Here is a 26,075-nt window from a genome sequence, read left to right on the forward strand (position 1 = left end):
AGGTGACTAGATCTAGTGTTGATGGGTACAGTATACAGGTGACTGTAGATCTAGTGTTGATGAGTACAGTATACAGGTGACTACAGATCTAGTGTTGATGAGTACAGTATACAGGTGACTACAGATCTAGTGTTGATGAGTACAGTATACAGGTGACTACAGATCTAGTGTTGATGAGTACAGTATACAGGTGACTACAGATCTAGTGTTGATGAGTACAGTATACAGGTGACTACAGATCTAGTGTTGATGAGTACAGTATACAGGTGACTACAGATCTAGTGTTGATGAGTACAGTATACAGGTGACTGTAGATCTAGTGTTGATGAGTACAGTATACAGGTGACTAGATCTAGTGTTGATGGGTACAGTATACAGGTGACTACAGATCTAGTGTTGATGAGTACAGTATACAGGTGACTACAGATCTAGTGTTGTTGAGTACAGTATACAGGTGACTACAGATCTAGTGTTGATGAGTACAGTATACAGGTGACTACAGATCTAGTGTTGATGAGTACAGTATACAGGTGACTAGATCTAGTGTTGATGAGTACAGTATACAGGTGACTACAGATCTAGTGTTGATGAGTACAGTATACAGTACAGGTGACTACAGATCTAGTGTTGATGAGTACAGTATACAGGTGACTACAGATCTAGTGTTGATGAGTACAGTATACAGGTTAGATCTAGTGTTGATGAGTACAGTATACAGGTGACTACAGATCTAGTGTTGATGAGTACAGTATACAGGTGACTACAGATCTAGTGTTGATGAGTACAGTATACAGGTGACTACAGATCTAGTGTTGATGAGTACAGTATACAGGTGACTACAGATCTAGTGTTGATGAGTACAGTATACAGGTGACTACAGATCTAGTGTTGATGAGTACAGTATACAGGTGACTACAGATATAGTGTTGATGAGTACAGTATACAGATGACTGTAGATCTAGTGTTGATGAGTACAGTATACAGGTGACTACAGATCTAGTGTTGATGAGTACAGTATACAGGTGACTACAGATCTAGTGTTGATGAGTACAGTATACAGGTGACTACAGATCTAGTGTTGATGAGTACAGTATACAGGTGACTACAGATCTAGTGTTGATGAGTACAGTATACAGGTGACTACAGATCTAGTGTTGATGAGTACAGTATACAGGTGACATCTGATGTTTTAAGTCTATACATTAAAAAGGGGTGAAGATGGGAACCACCTGAGGTCAAAGGTCAAACGAGGTCAACATAAGTAATGGTATGGAAATTATATGTTTTCATGATGCATCTATGCATATAAAATAGGATAGAGCATTTTGATACATGACATGGTGTCTTCTCATGTTATACCAAATACAAAATATGACGACCATACATTAGATATTGAGACATGCTTTAGGAACATCCCTAATTAGCCCATGTATCACATGGCTAAATCCTTATAACCCTTTATACATTCTTTAGAAATACCCCTATTGAATCCCTTTTGGATCTTTTATTGTACCCCTCAATAATATCCTCCAGGAATATCCCTATTTGGTCCCTGTTTCATGTGGCTAGATCATTTATTGTACCTCTTTATTGAATCCTTAAGGAATACCTCTACTGAATCTCTGAATCTAGACTAGGTTTAACTTAATTTCAAGAGATAACAGGCTATATATACAAACAACTCTGCAGAGTTTTATTTTCTCTGTTTGATTTTTTTTAAGACAGCCATTGTATATTTACCTTTATAATCTTATTTGCAAGGTCAAAGGCTCGGACAATGTCATTTCCACTGAGCAAGATCTGAAAGATGAAATAAAACAATAACTTAGTAATGTTAAGAATGAAGATATGGTTGACAACAATCCTTGTGCTCAAATAATATATTTATGTACTAATCAAAACATATAATTCAATGTTATTTTTGTAGGATCCTCAATGAAAACAAACAGACCTGACACTATCTATCTACAGTGTATATGTACCTACCACAACAACAAGGTGTGACCTTGGAATGTACCTACCACAACAACAAGGTGTGACATTGGAATGTACCTACCACAACAACAAGGTGTGACCTTGGAATGTACCTACCACAACAACAAAGTGTGACTTTGGTACGTACCTACCACAACAACAAGGTGTGACCTTGGAATGTACCTACCACAACAACAAAGTGTGACCTTGAAATGTACCTACCACAACAAGGTGTGACCTTGGAATGTACCTACCACAACAACAACAAGGCTTGACTTTGGAATGTACCTACCACAACAAGGTGTGACCTTAGAATGTACCTACCAGGATGATGAGGTGTGATCTTGGAGTGTACTTTCCACAATGACAAGATGTGTCCTTGGAACCTTGGAATGTACTTACCATGATGACAAGATCTCCCCTGATTTTCGAGCTGCCCATCAAAGTTGGTAATTGTTGTGAAGCAGTTGTATTGACATAGGGGGTGGCTACTTTAGTAGCATCAGCTTCAGTGTTGGTGAGACACTGGTGTAGAAACTTGGTCACTTCTATCTGTAGACTGATCATCACCAAATGTCTGTCCAAATACAAAAACATGTCACTTTACCAGGCATGATTATCATTAATAAAACCAATCTAAGAAAAATAACTTTCCAATCTGATCCATGTCGATACGTTCCATGTCTGACTTAAACAAACAATTTCTATCATTCTTTTACTATATATGACAATGAGGTATCATGAAGACAAAAATGATCATCTAGGAGAGGGTTAAGGTGAGCTTGACACAGTCTCAAGACGATGAGATTCATAGTAATTGTTTGAGGTAGCTATACAACTCACCGTGAGACTTCCTCAGGAGTCTGAATTAGTCTGATGGAAGCCTCTGCTGGTCGTTTGTCCCAATCAACAGAGGGATTATCCGAGCGGAATATTGGGCGACTGATGTTCCCCCACTGGGAGGGATCCAGGTAGGCCTGGAGATGCTGGTGAGCTTTGTACAAGTAGTTAACTCTCCTAAACAGGTCAAGGTAACTCTGAGCTCCCTTCTGATAGAAGTAGGTTATACACGTCATAGAAGCACGAATGAAATCCTGAAATCCAAACCAATTGCATAAAATTACTTTTGGAAACTAAAAACCCAAGATTGGAAAAGATTAACCATGACCCTCATGACCCCATACATCATCTTCCATTCTGACCTTCAACTTCGGTTCGCTGACTTTCAAACCCCGTTCTCTTTCATTCCTTTGCAATGACCTTCACAATGTCCTATGACTGCCATACTGATCTCCATCCCCAATATAATGACCTTCATACTATGTCCTCTAACTTTCGTTCTGACATTCAACCCCTGATTTTAATTTTGATCATCACCCCTGTACATACCTTCATGAAGAGCTGGAACTGGTACAATGTGTGATGTAGCCTGTGTTTGAGGAGGTAGCGACAGGCAGTTGTAAGGTAGGGATGCCATCGCTCCAGAGATGGGTCAATCATTATCATCTGGTCCACCAGCTCCCCTAACCGTCCGTCCTCAATGGCTGGTGACAGTAGTGCATCAACAAAAACTTCACTCGAACATTTCTACAAAGCAGAAATTTGTAAAAAATATATAGAAGATTAAAACTTTATTTGCTTTACAACACGTGGTACAAAGCTTTATGCTTGTGTTTATCACTCTTGTTGGCCCAGATGGAAGTTTGCCAGAGGTCTTGTTGTGGTAGGAAACCAGTCTACCCAAGAAAATCCCACTAGGTAGGTGACACATTACCTTTTTATATATGTCTGTCTAAAGCCCCAAGATCCTAACAGTCTCAATTATTGGCTATGTTAGGATGACTATAGGACAGTCTATGATAATTAACACCTGTTACATGACATCAAATAGATATATGTCACCTGTCTTATATATGGTTTGCATGTTCGCTACACCTGTCATAACAAAAGACTGAAATGTCTGATACACCTGTCATAACACAAGACTGAAATGTCTGATACACATATCATAACAAAAGACTGAAATGTCTGATACACCTGTCATAACACAAGACTGAAATGTCTGATACACCTGTCATAACACAAGACTGAAATGTCTGATACACCTGTCATAACAAAAGACTGAAATGTCTGATACACCTGTCATAACAAAAGACTGAAATGTCTGATACACCTGGCATCACAAAAGACTGAAATGTCTGATACACATATCATAACAAAAGACTGAAATGTCTGATACACCTGTCATAACAAAGGACTGAAATGTCTGATACACCTGTCATAACAAGAAAAATTAGTGTCTTGTTACACCTAAACACCTGTCTTGACAAAAGATTGTAGTGTCAGACATCTGTCTTAAAAAGGTCTAAAGTGTCTGATCTGCATCTGTATCCATGTCTTATAAAAAAGACTAGTGTCTGATTTACACCCATGAATCTGGTTTACATTGATATACCTGTCTTAATAAGAAAAACTGTAGTGCCTGGTTTTAAAACATCTGTTGTCAACAGTACCATGGCTCATGATGTCAAATCTGTGAAGATTTCAACTTCATTTTTTACTTCAAGCAAGAATTATTCCAGAAGTAGTGAGATCTTTTTCAGGACTGTTTTAATACCAGCAGTCACACATCTAGTCAGACAGTCACATGTTTTTAATGACAAAGTGCCTGTAAACTTACATGATCAAGAATGTACTGAGTCGCCTTCATCCAGTAACCATTTCCTCTGTGGAAACTGACGATGGTGTGGAATGATGCATAGGTACGTAGGTAATATAAACATTCCTGATACTGGGCCGACTCCACGTCAGCTTCATCAGTGTAGCTCTGTAACAGAGACAATGAGTCATTAGAGACAACCAATAATAACTTTATTTTACAACAATTGTGAAGCAAGTTTTTCCAACTTATGTTAAGCACTCTTGTTGGCCCAGATGGAAGCACGCGAGGGGTCTTACTGTGGAAGGAAACCGGAGTACCCAGGGAAAACCCACGTTGTCGGGCAGGTGACCCCATACCTTTTCACATCCATTCCGTGAATCGAACCCTGGACGGCTTGGTGAAAGGCCAGTGCGTTACCACTGCGCCGCCCAACCACCCGAGGGACAACCGAGTCACGCACAATAGTACAGCAAGTTACTTTCAGGGACTGGGATAGTTATTAACTATTATTAAATAAATCATATTATGGAAACACTACATGTAAACTAACTTTTCAGCAAGATGTTGAAGGACTTCTCATGTTATTAAGAAACTGTGAAAGGTTTATTAATAATACAGCACAAACGGTTCAGGTACAAGTCAATTCATGGAATTCATATTCCAGGCTTTTGATGATTAATTAGTATTGCAGCTCAAAGATGGTATAATGTGTCTGTAAATTTGATACCGTCAAAAAGCATTTAGCAAAGTTATTGAACAGAAAACAAAGTAGCCAATCAGAAATAAGGCACCTAATTAATTATGCATAAATTTCACTAAATAATGTAGGTAGTCAAACTCAGGCTGAAGGATAGTAAGATACACCTGCAAAACAATTTGATAAAAATCCATTCACTTTTAGTGAAGTTATCACATGGAAACTAAGATCTAGAGCATTAATTCATTCAAGGTAATGACATCCTAGTCCTAATCTAGAAGGAAATAGAGTCACTCAATGTGGTAGCTCATCATCATACATAAAATAATTGTTAGGATTGTGAGTAGAAATGAGTGATGTCTGGTATATAAACTACACAAGTGGGACAAGTCAACATTGGAGTTATCACAGACAAGTCAACACAGGCAAGTTAACACAGATGAGTCAACACAGGCAAGTTATCACAGATGAGTCAACACAGGCAAGTTAACACAGATTAGTCAACACAGGCAAGTTAACACAAATGAGTCAACACAGGCAAGTTATCACAGATGAGTCAACACAGGCAAGTTAACACAGATTAGTCAACACAGGCAAGTTACTCAGATGAGTAAACACAGGTAAGTTAATGCAGATGAGTCAACACAGGCAAGTTAACACAGATGAGTCAACACAGGCAAGTTATCACAGACAAGTCAACACAGGCAAGTTAACACAGATTAGTCAACACAGGCAAGTTAACACAAATGAGTCAACACAGGCAAGTTATCACAGATGAGTCAACACAGGCAAGTTAACACAGATTAGTCAACACAGACAAGTTACTCAGATGAGTAAACACAGGTGAGTTAATGCAGATGAGTCAACACAGGCAAGTTAACACAGATGAGTCAACACAGGCAAGTTATCACAGACAAGTCAACACAGGCAAGTTAACACAGATTAGTCAACACAGGCAAGTTAACACAAATGAGTCAACACAGGCAAGTTATCACAGATGAGTCAACACAGGCAAGTTAACACAGATTAGTCAACACAGGCAAGTTACTCAGATGAGTAAACACAGGTGAGTTAATGCAGATGAGTCAACACAGGCAAGTTAACACAGATGAGTCAACACAGGCAAGTTATCACAGACAAGTCAACACAGGCAAGTTAACACAGATTAGTCAACACAGGCAAGTTAACACAAATGAGTCAACACAGGCAAGTTATCACAGATGAGTCAACACAGGCAAGTTAACACAGATTAGTCAACACAGGCAAGTTACTCAGATGAGTAAACACAGGTGAGTTAATGCAGATGAGTCAACACAGGCAAGTTAACACAGATGAGTAAATACAGGTGAGTTACCACAGACGAGTAAATACAGGTAAGTTACCACAAGCAAATACTTACAGCAGTTGGAGAGGTCAGCATACCTTTGACAGATCCAGGATTGGTCAACAACATCTGAAACTATCAAATAACACCATTTCTAAGTAAAATTTTGTACCTCTTACACTTACATCGATGAACTTTTCTATTAAACAGTATAATACGATACATTAAATATTATCTCTAACATCCTAAATATAAAATTGCCTCTGATGACCTTATACCCCTGACCTAAGACTGCCCTCTGTTAACCATACTTACACTTTACAGTATATATAAACATACATCATTGAACTTTTCTAACAAACAGTACAATAAGACACATTCAATATTATCTCTAACATCCTAAATATAAAATTGCCTTCGATGACCTTATACCCCAGACCATAGACTGCCCTCTCTTAACCCTACCTACACTTTACAGTGAATACGTTTACATCTATATACATCTACACTATACAGGTACACCCAATCAGACAGGAGCTGACCTCTGTATAGCCAGTCCCAGACATTGATTCTAAACAGCTGAGGATGTCAGCCAATAAGGTAGATTCCTGCTGGCGCTGATTCCTGTCTTTGGGCACCTGGAAAATAAAATATCAATATGCTCAAAATTATTCTAGTTAATTGAAGGTTTCTATCTATTATGGTACAAATAAAATATCATAGGAAATATAGGTCACACCTGTACTTTGACCCACAATTAACAAACCATCAGATACCTATACCACAACACACTTGTTACCTACCTAGAGACCCTGACTCACCTGTATTGTGACAAACTTGTTACCTACCTGGAGACACCTTTACGTAGACATAATTGTTACCTACCTTGAGACACCTGCCTAACTTTTCTCTTGCCCTGATGAAGTCACCGCCCTGGAGACAACTCATGCCCCATGCAGCCCATACACCAGCAGGGTCAAGACCACACTTTGTTGATACTTCCACCGCAAGAGGCAGACGCTCTGCTTCAATCAGCTTATCTCGCAGACGTCTGAAAAGAAGGGGACAAAAAAATTTTGTTTTAAATAATTTACTGAAAGTGAATATCAAGACCTAAAATTAAAGGTGTGTGAAACATTTTCCCTTACCTTGGAGGTAGTCCCTGTAGTTGAACACTAGAACTCCCTTTCTGGGAACAGTTGTGTAGGTTAGGTCAGCTCCTTATGAGGGATGGTCCCTGTAGTTGTCATCCCCAAGGACCCCCTCCCTGGGGACAGTTATGTATAGTTACCTGACAGTGTCTGGTCAGGTCAGTTCTTTATGAGGGAAGGTCCCTGTAGTTGTCAGTCACAAGGACCCTCTCCCTGGGGACAGCTATGTATAGTTACCTGACAATGTCTGGTCAGGTCAGCTCTTTATGAGGGAAGGTCCCTGTAGTTGTCAGTCACAAGGACCCTCTCCCTGGGGACAGTTATGTATAGTTACCTGACAGTGTCTGGTCAGGTCAGCTCTTTATGATGGCAGGTCATTGTAGTTGTCAGTCTCTAAGACCACCCCCTCCTCCCCACTGGGGACAGTTGTGTTATGTTACCTGACTGTCTGGTTAGGTCAGCTCTTTATGAGGGAAGGTCCCTGTAGTTGTCAGTCAAAAGGACCCTCTCCCTGGGAACTGTTATGTATAGTTACCTGACAGTGTCTGGTTTGGTCAGCTCTTGAAGGGAGGGAAGGTCCCTGTAATTATCAGCCACTAGGACACCAAGGATGTCTATCCGACCCTGATACAGATCACACTGCCCTAGGCCCTGTGTCACACCACATTCACTGAACTTCATCTTGGCATGAAACAACAAGGTCTTCATCATACTGTGTTGGAGGTAAAAAAAAAGGATTTACAAAGGTGACAATATACAATATAACAGATCATTATGTACATCACAGAAAAATGAAAGATATATAAATGTTCCCTTGTCAAAACCTACCTCAGAGCAACATTGTAATGGTCCTATCAAGGTTACCTAGCCTACCTCAGAACATGGCTATACTTATCTTACATGGGTTACCTAGCCTACCTCAGAACATGGCTATACTTGTCTTACATGGGTTACCTAACCTACCTCAGAACATGGCTATACTTGTCTTACATGGGTTACCTAACCTACCTCAGAACATGGCTATACTTGTCTTACATGGGTTACCTAACCTACCTCAGAACATGGCTATACTTGTCTTACATGGGTTACCTAACCTACCTCAGAACATGGCTATATTTGTCTTACATGGGTTACCTAACCTACCTCAGAACATGGCTATACTTATCTTACATGGGTTACCTAGCCTACCTCAGAACATGGCTATACTTGTCTTACATGGGTTACCTAACCTACCTCAGAACATGGCTATACTTGTCTTACATGGGTTACCTAACCTACCTCAGAACATGGCTATACTTGTCTTACATGGGTTACCTAACCTACCTCAGAACATGGCTATACTTGTCTTACATGGGTTACCTAACCTACCTCAGAACATGGCTATACTTGTCTTACATGGGTTACCTAACCTACCTCAGAACATGGCTATACTTGTCTTACATGGGTTACCTAACCTACCTCAGAACAAGACTGTAATCTACTTCAGGGTTCGGTAGGCCAGGAGCAATGGACTTCAGGTGCTTTGACAGGTCATCACAAAGCTGTAGGACCAACTGACCACTGGCCTTGGTGTTACTATGGAGGTCCAGGATAGACAAACACAATGATGTACTTGGAGCCTGCAACAAATAAAATCATGATTTATCAACTAACTGTACTATTAGCAGAATCATAATTTTCTTAACATATTTATCATGTTACTTATGACTGACTCTCTCTCACTCACCTGCTCTTGTCAACCTCTCTCTACTCACATACTCATAATGGACTCCCTCTTACTAACCTGCTCATAAAAGACTCCACATAGCTCACCTGCTCATAGCAGAAATCTTCCCTGACCACAGAGTTGTGAGGGTCATCCCCTGCCTTCAGTTGCCACTGCAGTTCTAGCTGTTCCATATAGCTAGTGTCCTCCCCTACGCTGTCCTCCTTTATAGATATGACGTCTCCTAGGTTGTTTGTAGAAGAAGCACGTTGGAACCCTGTAGGACTACCTCCACGTTTGGTTACCTCACGCTGAAGTTTTCCTATTTTACTACAGAAACAATACAACAACTTACTTTACCATCCAAAATTATTGCATCCCAAGAAATAATCAATTGATCAAGACTGAGGGAGACTCTGTGATAACCTGGGTTATAATATTGACCATGGGACTCTGTAATAACTTGGGTTTTAATATTTACAATTGGACTTTGTGATAACCCGGGTTTTGTTACTGAGTGGGATTATGTGATAACCTGGGTTTTGATACTGACTGGGATTATGTGATAACCTGGGTTTTAATATTGATCATGGGACTCTGTGATAATTTATATTTAGGAGATAGTGTATGGTTTTTATGCATAACCTGGAAATTATATACTGAATTTTGATTCTAGCATGACAAAATACTATCCCCATTCTAGAATAATTTGTGTCTAAAAGTGATGTAATTCCTTGTGTACATACCTGAAATTCTGAATGATGAGTTTCTGTTTGTATAAGTGTGAGGTAACTTTGTATATGTAAATTGTGAGTTTGTATCTGAGTAAGAGATGACTTTGTACCTCTGAATGGTGAGTTAGTATCAATGTGAGGTAACTTTGTATCTGTGAATTGTGAGTTTGTTTCTGAGCAAGAGATGACTCTGTACCTCTGACTGGTGAGTTTGTATCAGTGTGAGGTAAATTTGTATATGTAAGTTGTGATGTATCCGAGTAACAGATGACTCTGTACCTGTGAATGTTGAGTTTGAATCAATTTGAGGTAACTTTGTATATGTGAATTGTGAGTTTGTACCTGCGTGAGAGATGAGTTTGATGGAAACAGTCGTTGCATGTCCTCGCCCTTACACCTTGTATCATGGTTGTCTTGGTGGAACACTGGGCGCACACTAGACGTCCACATCTCCGGCAATGATGACGTCTATTGAACTGAAATGAGCAAAAAGGTGTTACAAGAAGTGTTTTAAATTGTTTATAGTTTTCACTTCCAACATTCAGAATCTTAAAGACAGAAGATTTATTCCTTTTAATCAACAAGCAATTGAAATCTAAGGAATTCACTTTGACAAATCAGAAAGTATAGACAGAGTGTACAACAACAGCTGTTAACATCTGGTGCCTACCATGCTGAATTTCTCCACCTGACACACCATACAGGTGTCTGTGGTATTGTCCTGTACCCACTGGTCTTTAGGTGGTGGCTCAGGTGGCATCACAAACACGCGGCTGCTACTGATGCTCTGACGATGTGGCATAGAATTGCTTGGAGAAAGGCCAGGTGAGGGAGCACTGACAGATGTTTTCTGTAGGGCTGTTCAAGGGAGACAATCAGAATACATTTATCAATTAATTCTACTACCTAAAATATATCACAGTGAAATACATTGCATCAAAGTCTAGATTAACATGTTAGGATTTACCATTCTTCTGTTATAGATGATTCCGTCTGTGATAACATACAATATATATTTGTTACCTATTATCAAGCAATAGTATACCATCTAGTACCAATAAAGACAATAAACAGTCACTGTATCATCTAGTAACAATAAAGACAGTAAACAGCCACGGTATCATCTAGTAACAATAAAGACAGTAAACAGCCACTGTATCATCTAGTAACCATAAAGACAGTAGACAGCCACTGTATCATCTAGTAACAATAAAGACAGCAGATAGCCACTGTATCGTCTAGTAACAATAAAGACAATAAACAGCCACTGTATCGTCTAGTAACAATAAAGACAGTAAACAGTCACTGTAAGTATAAGAGGTTAGGTACCTGATATATCCACACTCCTCCTGCTAGTCCTTAGCGTCTCAAACACAACTGATTTTCTAGGAGACAACAGTTCTGAGAGCCCATCATGTTTCTCTGCTGTCGATGAATTTGACAACTGGGAGTTTGTTCTTTCCTTCCCTATAAAATACAATTTGTGAATTATGAGATAAGATTATGCAATGGTTGTTTACAGTACATGGATGTTCCTTGAGAGTAACCACATACAAACACAATTGATGATGACTTTCTATCATAACCTTTGACACTGACAGGATTCAAAATAACAATGATCTTGGACACTGATCTGATACAATGATTTTTGACATTGACATGACACAATAAGTTTTCATGTAAGATATGACAATGATCTGTGATATAAGCTTTGACAATGACATTTAAGTCTGACCTGACACAACGACCTTTGATACTAACATGGCTAAATGATGTGTAAAATAACCTTTGACACTGACCTGACACAATGACCTGCACTGTGACAAAATCCAGGGCCTTGGTGGCATATGTAACTACAAGATGGTTGAATTGCTCCATAGTAAACCTGAGGTTTGGATTTTGAACTTTGACTTGGTCCTTTCTTATGGTTTCATATGCTTTACCAGCAAGGTCAATCTGCAAGGTCAAGGTTGTAAGAGATAAGTTACTGACAATGATTGTAATTTGTCCAGTGAATTGTTTAATTCATCAGGTAAAGACGTTACAACACACACATAACATAGTTACATGGTATTTCACTATTGGTACCTACCTTCATGTTCATGAGCAGCTGTTCAATAAGAAGAGTTGGAGACGACACTAAGTGACAGTACTCCCCCCGGATACTATCTGGTAGACACAGCAATACCTGGTAACAAACAGTATAATTACATCTGTCACCTCTGAATGCCTTGTGGAATGTCGCGACTTTGAAGAGGTCATGGATCAATAAATACACCTACCCATGTTGAATTATTTGTGATGAAAAGCAGTTCAAACCAGATTCATAATCAATCCTATATAGATATTTAATTCAATCTGTAATTATATAAATCTCTTAAAAACATATAAATTATAAAACATAGGATTGTATCTTATGTCTTTATCCTATACAACCATAATTAAATACTGCACAAATAGATAAGGTGACCACTCCAAAAAATGTTTATTTTGTAGACTCCCACCTTAGCACCCATACCCATACCCACCTTAGCACTCATACCCACCTTAGCACTCATACCCACCTTAGCACCCATACCCACCTTAGCACCCATACCCACCTTAGTACCCATACCCACCTTTGCACCCTTACCCATCTAAGAAACCACACCCACCTTAGCACCCATACCCACCTTAGCACCCTTACCCACCTTAGCACCCATACCCACCTTGGCACCCATATGCGTCATTTTGAGTTGGTCCTTCTTGTCATCTGGCAGCAATGACTCCAGCTGAGTGATGATGTAACTTGCTATAAAAAGGACATCTCTCTGATTGGCTACTTTCTCCAGCAGTCTCTGACACAGAGCTAAACACTCTTCTGATGACGTTACTTTAACTTCCTCAAGTACCTGTCAAAGAACAAGTCAACAGTTAGGACCACTTCATAGTCATAAAAACTTCAAAGTTATGTGATAGCTTTCAAATGAGTTTGAACATCACAAACATATGCTGTTAATATTTAGTGGTAAACCCACATCATTTTATATACCTAGCTACTAATAAGGTTTAAATATCTTTATCATTTTGATTTAGTTTACTACTACACACATATATCATTTTTTGTAGTAATTATGATGAAGCCTCTGTTGATTGAAGTAGTTCTTACAGGGAATACCTTAATATATATATTATGTAGTATTTATGGGGAATACCTTGCAATCTTACGTTGTAGTATTGACTGTTATCTTATGTTGCAATTATGGGGAATGTGTTGCTATTGTATGTTGTAATTATGGGGAATGTCTTGCTATTGTATGTTGTAATTATGGGGAATGTCTTACTATTTTATGTTGTAATTATGGGGAATGTCTTGCTATTGTATGTTGTAATTATGGGGAATGTCTTGCTATTATATGTTGTAATTATGGGGAATGTCTTGCTATTGTATGTTGTAATTATGGGGAATGTCTTACTATTTTATGTTGTAATTATGGGGAATGTCTTGCTATTATATGTTGAAATTATGGGGAATGTCTTGCTATTATATGTTGTAATTATGGGGAATGTCTTGCTATTGTATGTTGTAATTATGGGGAATGGGGAATGGGGAATGTCTTGCTATTGTATGTTGTAATTATGGGGAATGACTTGCTATTGTATGTTGTAATTATGGGGAATGTCTTGCTATTATATGTTGTAATTATGGGGAATGTCTTACTATTTTATGTTGTAATTATGGGGAATGTCTTGCTATTGTATGTTGTAATTATGGGGAATGACTTGCTATTGTATGTTGTAATTATGGGGAAAATCTTGCTATTGTATGTTGTAATTATGGGGAAAGTCTTGCTATTGTATGTTGTAATTATGGGGAAAGTCTTGCTATTGTATGTTGTAATTATGGGAAAAGTCTTGCTATTATATGTTGTAATTATGGGGAATGTCTTGCTATTTTAAGTTGTAGTTATGGGGAATGTCTTGCTATTTTAAGTTGTAATTATGGGGAATGTCTTGCTATTGTATGTTGTAATTATGGGGAATGTCTTACTATTTTATGTTGTAATTATGGGGAATGTCTTACTATTTTATGTTGTAATTATGGGGAATGTCTGGATATTCTATGTTGATATAATGAGGGATGATATACTTATGAGGGATGTGCTGTAGTTTTCTTAAGTACTTACAAGAAATGCCTTGTTATTTTCTGATGATTGTGAGGACTTCTGTTCCAGGAATGAAATAACTTGATGTTCCACCACATCCTACAACATATATCTCTACCTCAGATAACTTGCTCACCATACATATAAACATAGATTTAGAATAAGTTTACTGAAGATTAAAGAAAAAGACTAATTTATACACAGTTTAGTATTTAAACACAAAATTTCAGCTATCAATCAACTTACGAGGTACTTCTCATCAGCGAACTTCACATGCCTACACCATAACTTGGCAGTTTCATAATCACCGGCTCTCAACAGTACCACCAGGGTCTCTTCAGGGGAGATTATCTCTGGTTGCAGAAGGTTGCGCCAGTCGATGAACTTATCAAGAGATGTATGGTAACCCTTCTTGTGATCCATATCCACAAAGTCTGTGGTCTTCATGGCTAGTTTGAACTGTAGGTTCTTAGCACATTCTGTGATCTAAATATAAGGCAACAATATATTGAACAGGAAAGACTAACTTTTTATACTGTCAAAACTCTACACACTGTCAAAAATATCTACCCAGGTATACTAAATCTAAGTCCAGCACTTACTTTATACGCTGTCAAAAATGTCTATTCCAAACCAAAGTACAACATTTAGCACATGTTAGACTGCCAAAATCAATCATACTACAAATACAGTCTGTCACTATGGCCATTTAGTCTTTTAACATGTAATTTTACATGTATATATTATGTATTTATATAAAAATTGATGAATATATTTAGATTTTAAATACAAAATTGTATCAATGTCATGTTTAACATACACACTTGACAACAAAGTTTTTAAACATTTTTGGTTTTTGTTCACTAATTTTGAAGATAATGTCACAAAAACTGACATCTTGATAATCATATGAACATTTTGTTCAATTTTCTCGCAAATTTTTGTAAAAGGATGAAAAGTTGAATAATAAAATGAAAAACTGTAACAGCATTTAAGAAGACTAGGACATCAATAAGTTTATATATACCCTGTTAAACATGCTGAGCTCCTTAAGTTTGTCTTGAATCACAGCAATCATCCGCTTTGCCATCACAAAATGCCGACACATTTGGAACAATTCTATGTTGTGGTCCATTGGCAACTTCCTGTATACAGACAGCAGTAGACGAGTCTTTGTTACAGGACACAGAAACCTGTGTAAATAGTTTAGCACAATGTCTGCTTCATGTTTAGAAAGCAAGGCCACTGAGGTGACATCAGTTGTTGTTATGGTGTTGTTTGTCCTGTTAAACACACTCTGGACAAGACATGTCAGAGACAAGTCATACAAGGAACAGAAGGAATAGGTCTCCCGTAACAGTGAGGGTGGCAGACTGTCAAGGACAAGCAGAATCTCTGACCACTTCTTGTTCAGCAGAAGGTCGTTCAGTATAGAAATGACCACCGTCTGGAACGGCCAGTTTCCAGGCAAATTTAACATACATGCTTTCACCTTCTCAGAAAAGTTGCTTGTTATCAACTTGAGAAGAGAGTCTCTACCTCTCAGTATTTCAGGGTCTTCAGCACCAGCGATAGGTATGACATAGTTTAATAGGTGGCGCTTCAGTGTTGGGTACTCATCAGTAAGTTTCTGGTAACGGTAACTCCTGATGTCCATCAGACTCATTTCAGATTGTGATCTATCTCTCAGATTCTCACTCTTGGTGAAATAATCCATCTCCATATGATCCTCAATGTCATCAAGATCATCTGAACAAACCAGACTCACCAAAGTTGCCACCAGGGGGCACTCAGTCTTAATATAGTCCAGTGTGACAGGGGTCAGCTGATAGCATGGGGCAACCGACGGCTTCGGATTGGACAAACTACGACTTCTATCTAAAGAAAGTGACAAGTTCTTTGGCAGAGATGTGATACGTCTGTGACCTTTGACCTTTTGTGAATGGTCTTGTAGTACAGAGAAATCAAAAGTTACCATGAAATCTGCCTTGTAAGATGTGACACCAGTCTGGAACGGCAACTCCTTTCTACCTGTTATATCTGTTAAAAAGCGACATTTTAGTACAACATTTTGATAATTTGTACAGTGAGACACATTTTCTACATATTCAGGAGGTGAAAACAGGTGTATACTTCACTTTAAAAGGACAGAGTTAGCTTGTATTAAGTCATATTTATAAAAAAAAACCAATTCTAATTAGAATAAACAATCATACAACATACTGAACAGTAAAAATACTGCAGGTAGAAACCACTTTGTATAGTTAGATATATGATGAGCCAGTTAATCTTCATTAATGTAACATAGAACACAATGCTTGATAGCATGTAATACAAACATCAATGACGGCTATGTAGTGTCACTAGAGAAGTCAAAACTGAAAAACCTTGATTTTATAGACCAGATTAATAATGGTTAACTAATATCATACATAACATCTGAACACTGACCTATGTTTTCTGAGTAACCATGGAGACTATCCAGACTGATGAGGTCCTGCAATGCCTCCTGGGTAGTGCCAGTCATGTGACCAGCAATGATGTTAATTATGCCTTCATTTCGTGCGTTGAGTTCCTGTTCCTGGTCGCTGCTAAAGTCACGTTTGTACCACATCATCAATTCTGGAATGGTCACCTGACCAAAACATGTTTGTATTACATACATTCCAATACAGAGGGTACAATCATTACTTTGTATTTTGTTTATGTGATTTATAAGAATATAAGTTAGAATTACTTTAACATTTAGATAAGTAAGAGCTATACCGACAGTGTCTACACAGCTATCTACTGTTGTCATAGAGATACCTACTGTCTTTCGCTCCTTATCAACCAGAACTGTATGGTTGAGGTATTTGCTCATGGCTGTCTCGAGTTGATTCCTTAGTAACTCTGGTATCAACACCTACAGATAAAACATATCACAATAGTAGTACATGTATTGCCGATTCATAACCCCATGTAAATTCAATATGTTCAATATTTAATAACAGTCAATAGAGGATATATATGAAAAATTATTGAATTCTCCCTAGAAATTACAGGAGACATTGTATTAGGATAATATTAGTTCTGTACAGCAGATTTCAAACTACACAAGGGTCAATTTAGACAGAAGCTAAGGCTACATCAGGGTCAGGTTAGACAGAATGTCAGACTCCATCAGAGTCAGATCTGACAGAATGTCACACTTTATCAGGGTCAGATAAGACAGAAGGTCACACTTGATCAGGGTCAGATCTGACAGAATGTCACACTTTATCAGGGTCAGATAAGACAGAAGGTCACACTTAATCAGGGTCAGATCAGACAGAAGGTCACACTTTGTCAGGGTCAGATCAGACAGAAGGTCACACTTGATCAGGGTCAGATCTGACAGAATGTCACACTTTATCAGGGTCAGATAAGACAGAAGGTCACACTTGATCAGGTAAGAACAGACAGAATATCACACTTTATCAGGGTCTGATCAGACAGAAGGTCACACTTTGTCAGGGTCAGATCAGACAGAAGGTCACACTTTATCAGGGTCTGATCAGACAGAATGGCAGATTTTATCAGTCAGATTTGACAGAATGTCACACTTTATTAGGGTCAGATCAGACAGAATGGCAGATTTTATCAGAGTCAGATTTGACAGAATGTCACACTTTATTAGGGTCAGATCAGACAGAATGGCAGATTTTATCAGAGTCAGATTTGACAGAATGTCACACTTTATTAGGGTCAGATCAGACAGAAGGTCACACTTGATCAGGGTCAGATCTGACAGAATGTCACACTTTATCAGGGTCAGATAAGACAGAAGGTCACACTTGATCAGGTAAGAACAGACAGAATATCACACTTTATCAGGGTCTGATCAGACAGAAGGTCACACTTTGTCAGGGTCAGATCAGACAGAAGGTCACACTTTATCAGGGTCTGATCAGACAGAATGGCAGATTTTATCAGAGTCAGATTTGACAGAATGTCACACTTTATTAGGGTCAGATCAGACAGAATGGCAGATTTTATCAGAGTCAGATTTGACAGAATGTCACACTTTATTAGGGTCAGATCAGACAGAAGGTCACACTTGATCAGGGTCAGATCTGACAGAATGTCACACTTTATCAGGGTCAGATAAGACAGAAGGTCACACTTGATCAGGTAAGAACAGACAGAATATCACACTTTATCAGGGTCTGATCAGACAGAAGGTCACACTTTGTCAGGGTCAGATCAGACAGAAGGTCACACTTTATCAGGGTCTGATCAGACAGAATGGCAGATTTTATCAGAGTCAGATTTGACAGAATGTCACACTTTATTAGGGTCAGATCAGACAGAATGTCACATTTTATCAGGGTCAGGTTAGACAGAATGTCAGACTTCATCAGAGCGAGAATACACAGAATGACAGACTGCATCAGGTGTGGTTCAGGTGTAAGCAGGTACTAAGACTTACCTGAAGAGGGGGAGAAGACCGAGCACAAGCTGTGGTGAGAAAGATGAGACGTGGCTCAGGTGTTGGTAAGTACTGATGCCAGGGATCTGCCTCATCAATTTCTGTTGAAAACAATGAATATATATAATATGTTATAATGTGGCAAGAATTTGTATTGCTTTGATACATTCAACTTATGATCAAGTATATAGTTTAGGATTTATTGACCCATGAAAAGCAGCAGTCATTTTGAAGCAGAGTCTCCTTGTAAAACCTGGTGACTACCTCACTGAACAACATATGAGAGGTCCATTGCATGCCACTAACAGCAACTGGAGTAAAGTTTCTTGTCAAAAATTTGTTCTGAATAAATAGTGAGTCAAGTTAAAATAACTGTTCAAAAATGCAGTTTACACACCAGTAAAAAAACAAAACAGAACAATTATTTCTCTTATTTATATTTTGAAAGCATTTTTGTTTTACTTTACCCTTCTTGAAAAACAATAACAATTTTTCATTGGATGTTAAATGTACTGCGGAAACAACCCCACAACTGATGGAATAGCAAAACAGCTGATTCCAATTTCACAGGAATGTTTGTCAACTACTGGAATTAAACAATTTCTCAATAATGTCATTTCTTATCAACATTTTTTTTTAGATATTTTGCAAATCTTATTCACATACTGTTTTGAGTTTTCTAGTTTATACAAAATATATTCTTAAAATTTCAAAAATCAGAACAAACGCAATAGCAGATTCTCACTCATTTGTACCACATATGTACAGTGGTCTGGCTTCCTACCCACCACACGTGATGCTTACTGAAGTGTAAATATCAATTTTGTTGGTAAGGCCAAATAGAGTATACACACCGGAAATGTAAATATATCAGATTAATAATAACCTACACAGTATCATTCAATGGGCAATAAGTCTGTCTGATCATAAACTCACCAATCTATTATATAATGTTTCTGTACAAAATGTCAATGAATGCTTTGTTTCTTTGTTATAGTCCTTTAATAAGTCCTTCCCTTGACTTTGAACATGATAATTTTAACATCCAAGATTCATAGCAGGATCTGTTCAGTTGCTATATAAATCTGTAGGTAATATATATATATGATGTTACCGTATGTTGCCCACTCCAGAAGTCCCTCCCACATCAGTGGCGGCAACAAGCCATTTCGATTGATGATAAACTTCAACTCAAACAAACTGCAACATATAAAGGTCAGGAACATTTTGAACAGTGTTAACAGAGACTTAACCATGTACAACAAGAACATGTCACAAGAAACTGCCAGATTCTCTCCTGATTCAGTTCTGTTTTATATGTAAGGATGGTGACAGTCAGGCAGTGTAAAGGGACAGAGATATGTCTATATAAGGATGTGTAACTAACAGTGTAAAGGGACAGAGTCTTTTCTATATAAGGATGGTGACAGTCAGGCAGTGTAAAGGGGACAGAGTTATGTCTATATAAGGATGTGTGACTGGCAGTGTAAAGGGACAGAGTTATGTCTAGATAAGGATGTTTGACAGGCATTGTAAAGGGACAGAGTCATTTCTGTATAAGGATGTGTGAGTGGCTGTGTAAAGAGACGAAGTTATGTCTATATAACGATGTGTGACAGGCAGTGTAAAGGGACAGAGTTGTGTCTATATAAGGATGTTTGACAGGCAGTGTAAAGGGACAGAGTTATGTCTATATAAGGATGTGTGACATGCAGTGCAAAGGGTCAGAGTTACGTCTATATAAGGATGTGTAACAGGAAGAGTTAAGGTACAGAGTTGTATCTATATAAGGATGTGTGACAGGCAGTGTAAAGGGACAGAATTAGGTCTATTATGGATGTGTGACAGGCATTATAAAGGACCAAGCTATGTCTATATAAGGATGGTGACAGGTAGTGTAAAAGGACAGGTGACGTAAAAAGGATATTGACTACCATCTTTTCTGTGTTACCGTTATACCATATACTGCAGATAAACATGCTGAGGTGGATACTAATCTGATAGGGCATAACTGTCCCACACTGTAGGTAAACATGCTGAGGTGGGCACTAACCTGACAGGGCCTAACTGTCCCACACTGTAGGTAAACATGCCGAGGTGGACACTAACCTGACAAGGCCTAACTGTCCCACACTGTAGGTAAACATGCTGAGGTGGGCACTAACCTGACAGGGCCTAACTGTCCCACACTATAGGTAAACATGCCGAGGTGAGCTATTTGTTCTGCAGTAGACATTTCTGAGAACATTTCCCTGCCTTGCCTTGACCTGTTGTATCCTTCATCATCATCCTGTTCACAGAAAAGTCAAATCATATACAATACAGACATATTATCTGATTTCCCATCTTTCTTCATCCTTCGGCTTCTGAAGGGATTATTTGCACATTACTATAATGGTGTGCTAGAATGATGCCAACATTTATTTTTATTGAGGCAGAAATAGGAACAATGCAATAAAACAACAAAGCATTTGAAATACATTTAGAAGTTTTCAGAATCGTTTGTATTCATGAAATGCCTTGAGCACCAGAAAATGATGAATCAAATCTCCACTCACCATGTTTTCTGCCTCCATGATCAAATCAAGGTTCATATGAATGGACATCAAGGTCTGTAAGTTGCCATAGAAACAAATTTTTTCGTCTTGACTTTTGAGCAGATTTAAGTCAAGTGTCACTAGTCTTTGGGTATTTATGATGATGTCATCATACTCCGGCATTCTCATCAACAATACAGCACTCGACACATCAAAGATACCCTTGGCGTTACATTTACTGGCTGTATCTGTGAAAATGTGATGACAACAAATTAACAACTCTACAGACTTTCCTCAGAATTAATTTATTTTGCAGTATATTGTATAATATTGTATAACATTGTATAGCTGATTTCACAATCCCAATATTTCAGGTTTGTCCTGGATGTGACCTGTTTACACAAATTAAATTTCATATCATTCTGCATATCTTTATAATAGCATTAATGAAAAAAGGGATATGGTATACATTATCCAAAGAATTTCAATCACAGTGAAAATATTTCCTTGGGATTTGATTTGACCCTGAAATTGAATCCTCTATGAATATCATCAACTTTACAGTATATAATCCAAGTGTTCATGTACAGAGCAGATTTTCCTGACTATGGTTGAACAATTACCGGTACTACTGTTACCATTTAAGTATAAATTCATCATAATGGTTGTCCTTGTTCATCTGCACAAATGTCACAAAATTGTTTGAGAACAAACCAGTCCTAAATATTTTTGTTACAGTATATATATATAAAGTTCTTTAAAAGGTTGGTGCATCATATAGTTCCCAGGGACATAACATAGTACAGCTTAGAAATATAAAACATGCAAGCTGTATTTGACAGTGATTGTTAGTGTGTCAGCTTTGTTTGACAGTGGTTGGTAGTGTGTCAGCTTTGTTTGACAGTGGTTGGTAGTGTGTCAGCTTTGTTTGACAGTGGTTGGTAGTGTGTCAGTTTGTATGACAGTGATTGGTAGTGTGTCAGCTTTGTTTGACAGTGGTTGGTAGTGTGTCAGCTTTGTTTGACAGTGGTTGGTAGTGTGTCAGCTTTGTTTGACAGTGGTTGGTAGTGTGTCAGTTTGTATGACAGTGATTGGTAGTGTGTCAGATTTGTTTGACAGTGGTTGGTAGTGTGTCAGCTTTGTTTGACAGTGGTTGGTAGTGTGTCAGATTTGTTTGACGGTGGTTGGTAGTGTGTCAGTTTGTATGACAGTGATTGGTAGTGTGTCAGCTTTGTTTGACGGTGGTTGGTAGTGTGTCAGCTTTGTTTGACGGTGGTTGGTAGTGTGTCAGTTTGTATGACAGTGATTGGTAGTGTGTCAGATTTGTTTGACAGTGGTTGGTAGTGTGTCAGCTTTGTTTGACGGTGGTTGGTAGTGTGTCAGATTTGTTTGACAGTGGTTGGTAGTGTGTCAGCTTTGTTTGGCAGTGGTTGGTAAAGTGAATGCTTTGTTTGACAGTGGTTGGTAGTGTGTCAGCTTTGTTTGACAGTGATTGGTAGTGTGTCAGCTTTGTTTGATAGTGGTTGGTAGTGTGTCAGCTTTGTTTGACAGTGGTTGGTAGTGTGTCAGCTTTGTTTGACAGTGGTTGGTAGTGTGTTAGCTTTGTTTGACAGTGGTTGGTAGTGTGTCAGCTTTGTTTGATAGTGGTTGGTAGTGTGTCAGCTTTGTTTGATAGTGGTTGGTAGTGTGTCAGCTTTGTTTGACAGTGGTTGGTAGTGTGTCAGCTTTGCTTGACAGTGGTTGGTAGTGTGTCAGCTTTGTTTGACAGTGGTTGGTAAAGTGAATGCTTTGTTTGACAGTAGTTGGTAGTGTGTCAGCTTTGTTTGACAGTGGTTGGTAAAGTGAATGCTTTGACAGTGGTTGGTAGTGTGTCAGATTTGTTTGACAGTGGTTGGTAGTGTGTCAGCTTTGTTTGACAGTGGTTGGTAATGTGTCAGATTTGTTTGACAGTGGTTGGTAGTGTGTCAGCTTTGTTTGACAGTGGTTGGTAGTGTGTCAGCTTTGTTTGACAGTGGTTGGTAGTGTGTCAGCTTTGTTTGACAGTGGTTGGTTGATTTGTGTTGTGTGGTTGTGTGTCATCTTTGTTTGACAGTTGTTGGTAGTGTGTCAGCTTTGTTTGACAGTGGTTGGTAGTGTGTCAGCTTTGTTTGACAGTGGTTGGTAGTGTGTCAGATTTGTTTGACGGTGGTTGGTAGTGTGTCAGTTTGTATGACAGTGATTGGTAGTGTGTCAGCTTTGTTTGACAGTGGTTGGTAGTGTGTCAGCTTTGTTTGACAGTGGTTGGTAGTGTGTCAGTTTGTATGACAGTGATTGGTAGTGTGTCAGATTTGTTTGACAGTGGTTGGTAGTGTGTCAGCTTTGTTTGACAGTGGTTGGTAGTGTGTCAGATTTGTTTGACAGTGGTTGGTAGTGTGTCAGTTTGTAGACAGTGATTGGTAGTGTGTGTTTGCAGTGGTTGGTAAGTGTGAATGCTTTGTTTGACGGTGGTTGGTAGTGTGTCAGTTTGTTGACAGTGATTGGTAGTGTGTCAGCTTTGTTTGACAGTGGTTGGTAGTGTGTCAGCTTTGTTTGACGGTGGTTGGTAGTGTGTCAGCTTTGTTTGACAGTGGTTGGTAGTGTGTGCTTTGTGGCAGTGTGTAAAGTGAATGCTTTGTTTGACAGTGGTTGGTAGTGTGTCAGCTTTGTTTGACAGTGATTGGTAGTGTGTCAGCTTTGTTTGATAGTGGTTGGTAGTGTGTCAGCTTTGTTTGACAGTGGTTGGTAGTGTGTCAGCTTTGTTTGACAGTGGTTGGTAGTGTGTCAGCTTTGTTTGACAGTGGTTGGTAGTGTGTCAGCTTTGTTTGATAGTGGTTGGTAGTGTGTCAGCTTTGTTTGACAGTGGTTGGTAGTGTGTCAGCTTTGATTGACAGTGGTTGGTAGTGTGTCATCTTTGTTTGACAGTGGTTGGTAGTGTGTCAGCTTTGTTTGACAGTGGTTGGTACAGTGAATGCTTTGTTTGACAGTAGTTGGTAGTGTGTCAGCTTTGTTTGACAGTGGTTGGTAAAGTGAATGCTTTGACAGTGGTTGGTAGTGTGTCAGATTTGTTTGACAGTGGTTGGTAGTGTGTCAGCTTTGTTTGACAGTGGTTGGTAAAGTGAATGCTTTGTTTGACAGTAGTTGGTAGTGTGTCAGCTTTGTTTGACAGTGGTTGGTAAAGTGAATGCTTTGACAGTGATTGGTAGTGTTTTGTTTGACAGTGGTTGGTAGTGTGTCAGCTTTGTTTGACAGTGGTTGGTAATGTGTCAGATTTGTTTGACAGTGGTTGGTAGTGTGTCAGCTTTGTTTGACGGTGGTTGGTAGTGTGTCAGCTTTGTTTGACAGTGGTTGGTAAAGTGTATGCTTTGTTTGACGGTGGTTGGTAGTGTGTCAGCTTTGTTTGACGGTGGTTGGTAAAGTGTATGCTTTGTTTGACAGTGGTTGGTAGTGTGTCAGATTTGTTTGACAGTGATTGGTAGTGTGTCAGCTTTGTTTGACAGTGGTTGGTAGTGTGTCAGATTTGTTTGACAGTGGTTGGTAGTGTGTCAGATTTGTTTGACGGTGGTTGGTAAAGTGTATGCTTTGTATGATATTGGTTTGTAAAGTGTCAGCTTTGCTTTATAGTGAAGGTTATTACATATGATAAGACAATATTTCTGTACAGGAAAGTGTTTTTGCATCATATTAAGTCTGCCCCTGAAATAACGACTGTGATGTACCTTTCATGAGTCTCTGAAGTCGTGTGAGAATTTCCCGCACCAATTCTTCAGGGTTCTGTTGTTGAAGAATGCATTTCTTTACACCCTCAACTGGAATGTTCATTAGGAATTTGGTCCCGACTTTGTTGTTCCCTGTACAAACAAGTTTGAACAATATATTCACCAGTTAAAATCAAACACAAAGTGACAACTTATCAAACATAAATGGAAGTGGCAGAAGCTGGGAGCTATTCTTTAACCGATGACACATTAGTATCTTAAACAGTGTTATAGTGACCTTAATAGAGAGGTAAGAACAACACAACAATATATCACAGTGTTTTACTGACCTTTATAGAGAGGTCTAGTGAACAACAAAATAGTATATCACAGTGTTAAACTGACCTTTATAGAGAGGTCTGGTACACAATACACCAGTATTTCAGTGTTATAATGACCTTTATAGAGAGGTCTGGTGAATAATAAAACAGTATCTCAGTGTCATACTGACCTTTATAGAGAGCTCTAGTGAACTGACCTTTATAGAGAGGTCTAGTGAACAACAAAATAGTATATCACAGTGTTATACTGACCTTTATAGAGAGGTCTGGTACACAATACACCAGTATTTCAGTGTTATAATGACCTTTATAGAGAGGTCTAGTGAATAATAAAAGCGTATATCAGTGTCATACTGACCTTTATAGAGAGGTCTAGTGAACAACAAAATAGTATATCACAGTGTTATAATGACCTTTATAGAGAGCTCTAGTGAATAATAAAACTGTATATCAGTATCATACTGACCTTTATCGAGAGGTCCGGCTGACACAACAGGAAGATGTTTACTTGGAATACTAGGACAACAGCTGTGTACAATGATGTGTGTCAGATTCAGGCTTAGGTCATGAGCAACCTTTTCTAATCTGCAACAGAAATATACAGCTGACATTGTAAACATCAAATTGTATTTTATTTTTTTT

The 26,075-nt window shown here is 38.6% G+C and overlaps 1 protein-coding gene across 1 annotated transcript in view; it reads right to left on the reverse strand.

The window, feature by feature from the left end:
* LOC132558693 (zinc finger FYVE domain-containing protein 26-like) overlaps positions 1-26,075 on the reverse strand; it is a 42,303-nt gene that overhangs the window by 5,296 nt on the left and 10,932 nt on the right. The window contains exons 13-40 of the mRNA XM_060223288.1: positions 25,900-26,018; positions 25,114-25,233; positions 21,399-21,627; positions 21,008-21,139; positions 19,957-20,042; positions 18,843-18,943; positions 17,205-17,297; positions 16,844-17,027; positions 15,420-16,432; positions 14,639-14,878; positions 14,414-14,491; positions 12,902-13,138; positions 12,340-12,435; positions 12,047-12,203; positions 11,577-11,714; positions 10,918-11,105; positions 10,590-10,723; positions 9,621-9,843; positions 9,267-9,427; positions 8,344-8,520; positions 7,543-7,708; positions 7,200-7,295; positions 6,736-6,792; positions 4,655-4,801; positions 3,364-3,561; positions 2,818-3,068; positions 2,377-2,551; positions 1,741-1,800 (exon numbers count right to left, since the gene is read on the reverse strand). Coding sequence (XP_060079271.1) covers positions 1,741-1,800; positions 2,377-2,551; positions 2,818-3,068; positions 3,364-3,561; positions 4,655-4,801; positions 6,736-6,792; positions 7,200-7,295; positions 7,543-7,708; positions 8,344-8,520; positions 9,267-9,427; positions 9,621-9,843; positions 10,590-10,723; positions 10,918-11,105; positions 11,577-11,714; positions 12,047-12,203; positions 12,340-12,435; positions 12,902-13,138; positions 14,414-14,491; positions 14,639-14,878; positions 15,420-16,432; positions 16,844-17,027; positions 17,205-17,297; positions 18,843-18,943; positions 19,957-20,042; positions 21,008-21,139; positions 21,399-21,627; positions 25,114-25,233; positions 25,900-26,018 — 5,056 coding nt within the window. The remainder of the gene's footprint in view (positions 1-1,740; positions 1,801-2,376; positions 2,552-2,817; positions 3,069-3,363; positions 3,562-4,654; positions 4,802-6,735; positions 6,793-7,199; positions 7,296-7,542; positions 7,709-8,343; positions 8,521-9,266; positions 9,428-9,620; positions 9,844-10,589; positions 10,724-10,917; positions 11,106-11,576; positions 11,715-12,046; positions 12,204-12,339; positions 12,436-12,901; positions 13,139-14,413; positions 14,492-14,638; positions 14,879-15,419; positions 16,433-16,843; positions 17,028-17,204; positions 17,298-18,842; positions 18,944-19,956; positions 20,043-21,007; positions 21,140-21,398; positions 21,628-25,113; positions 25,234-25,899; positions 26,019-26,075) is intronic.

The sequence above is a fragment of the Ylistrum balloti genome, unplaced genomic scaffold (genome assembly GCF_031769215.1).
Source record: "Ylistrum balloti isolate Yb309-2 unplaced genomic scaffold, AGI_CSIRO_Ybal_v1 Utg370812, whole genome shotgun sequence".
In the NCBI taxonomy this organism is placed as follows: domain Eukaryota; kingdom Metazoa; phylum Mollusca; class Bivalvia; order Pectinida; family Pectinidae; genus Ylistrum; species Ylistrum balloti.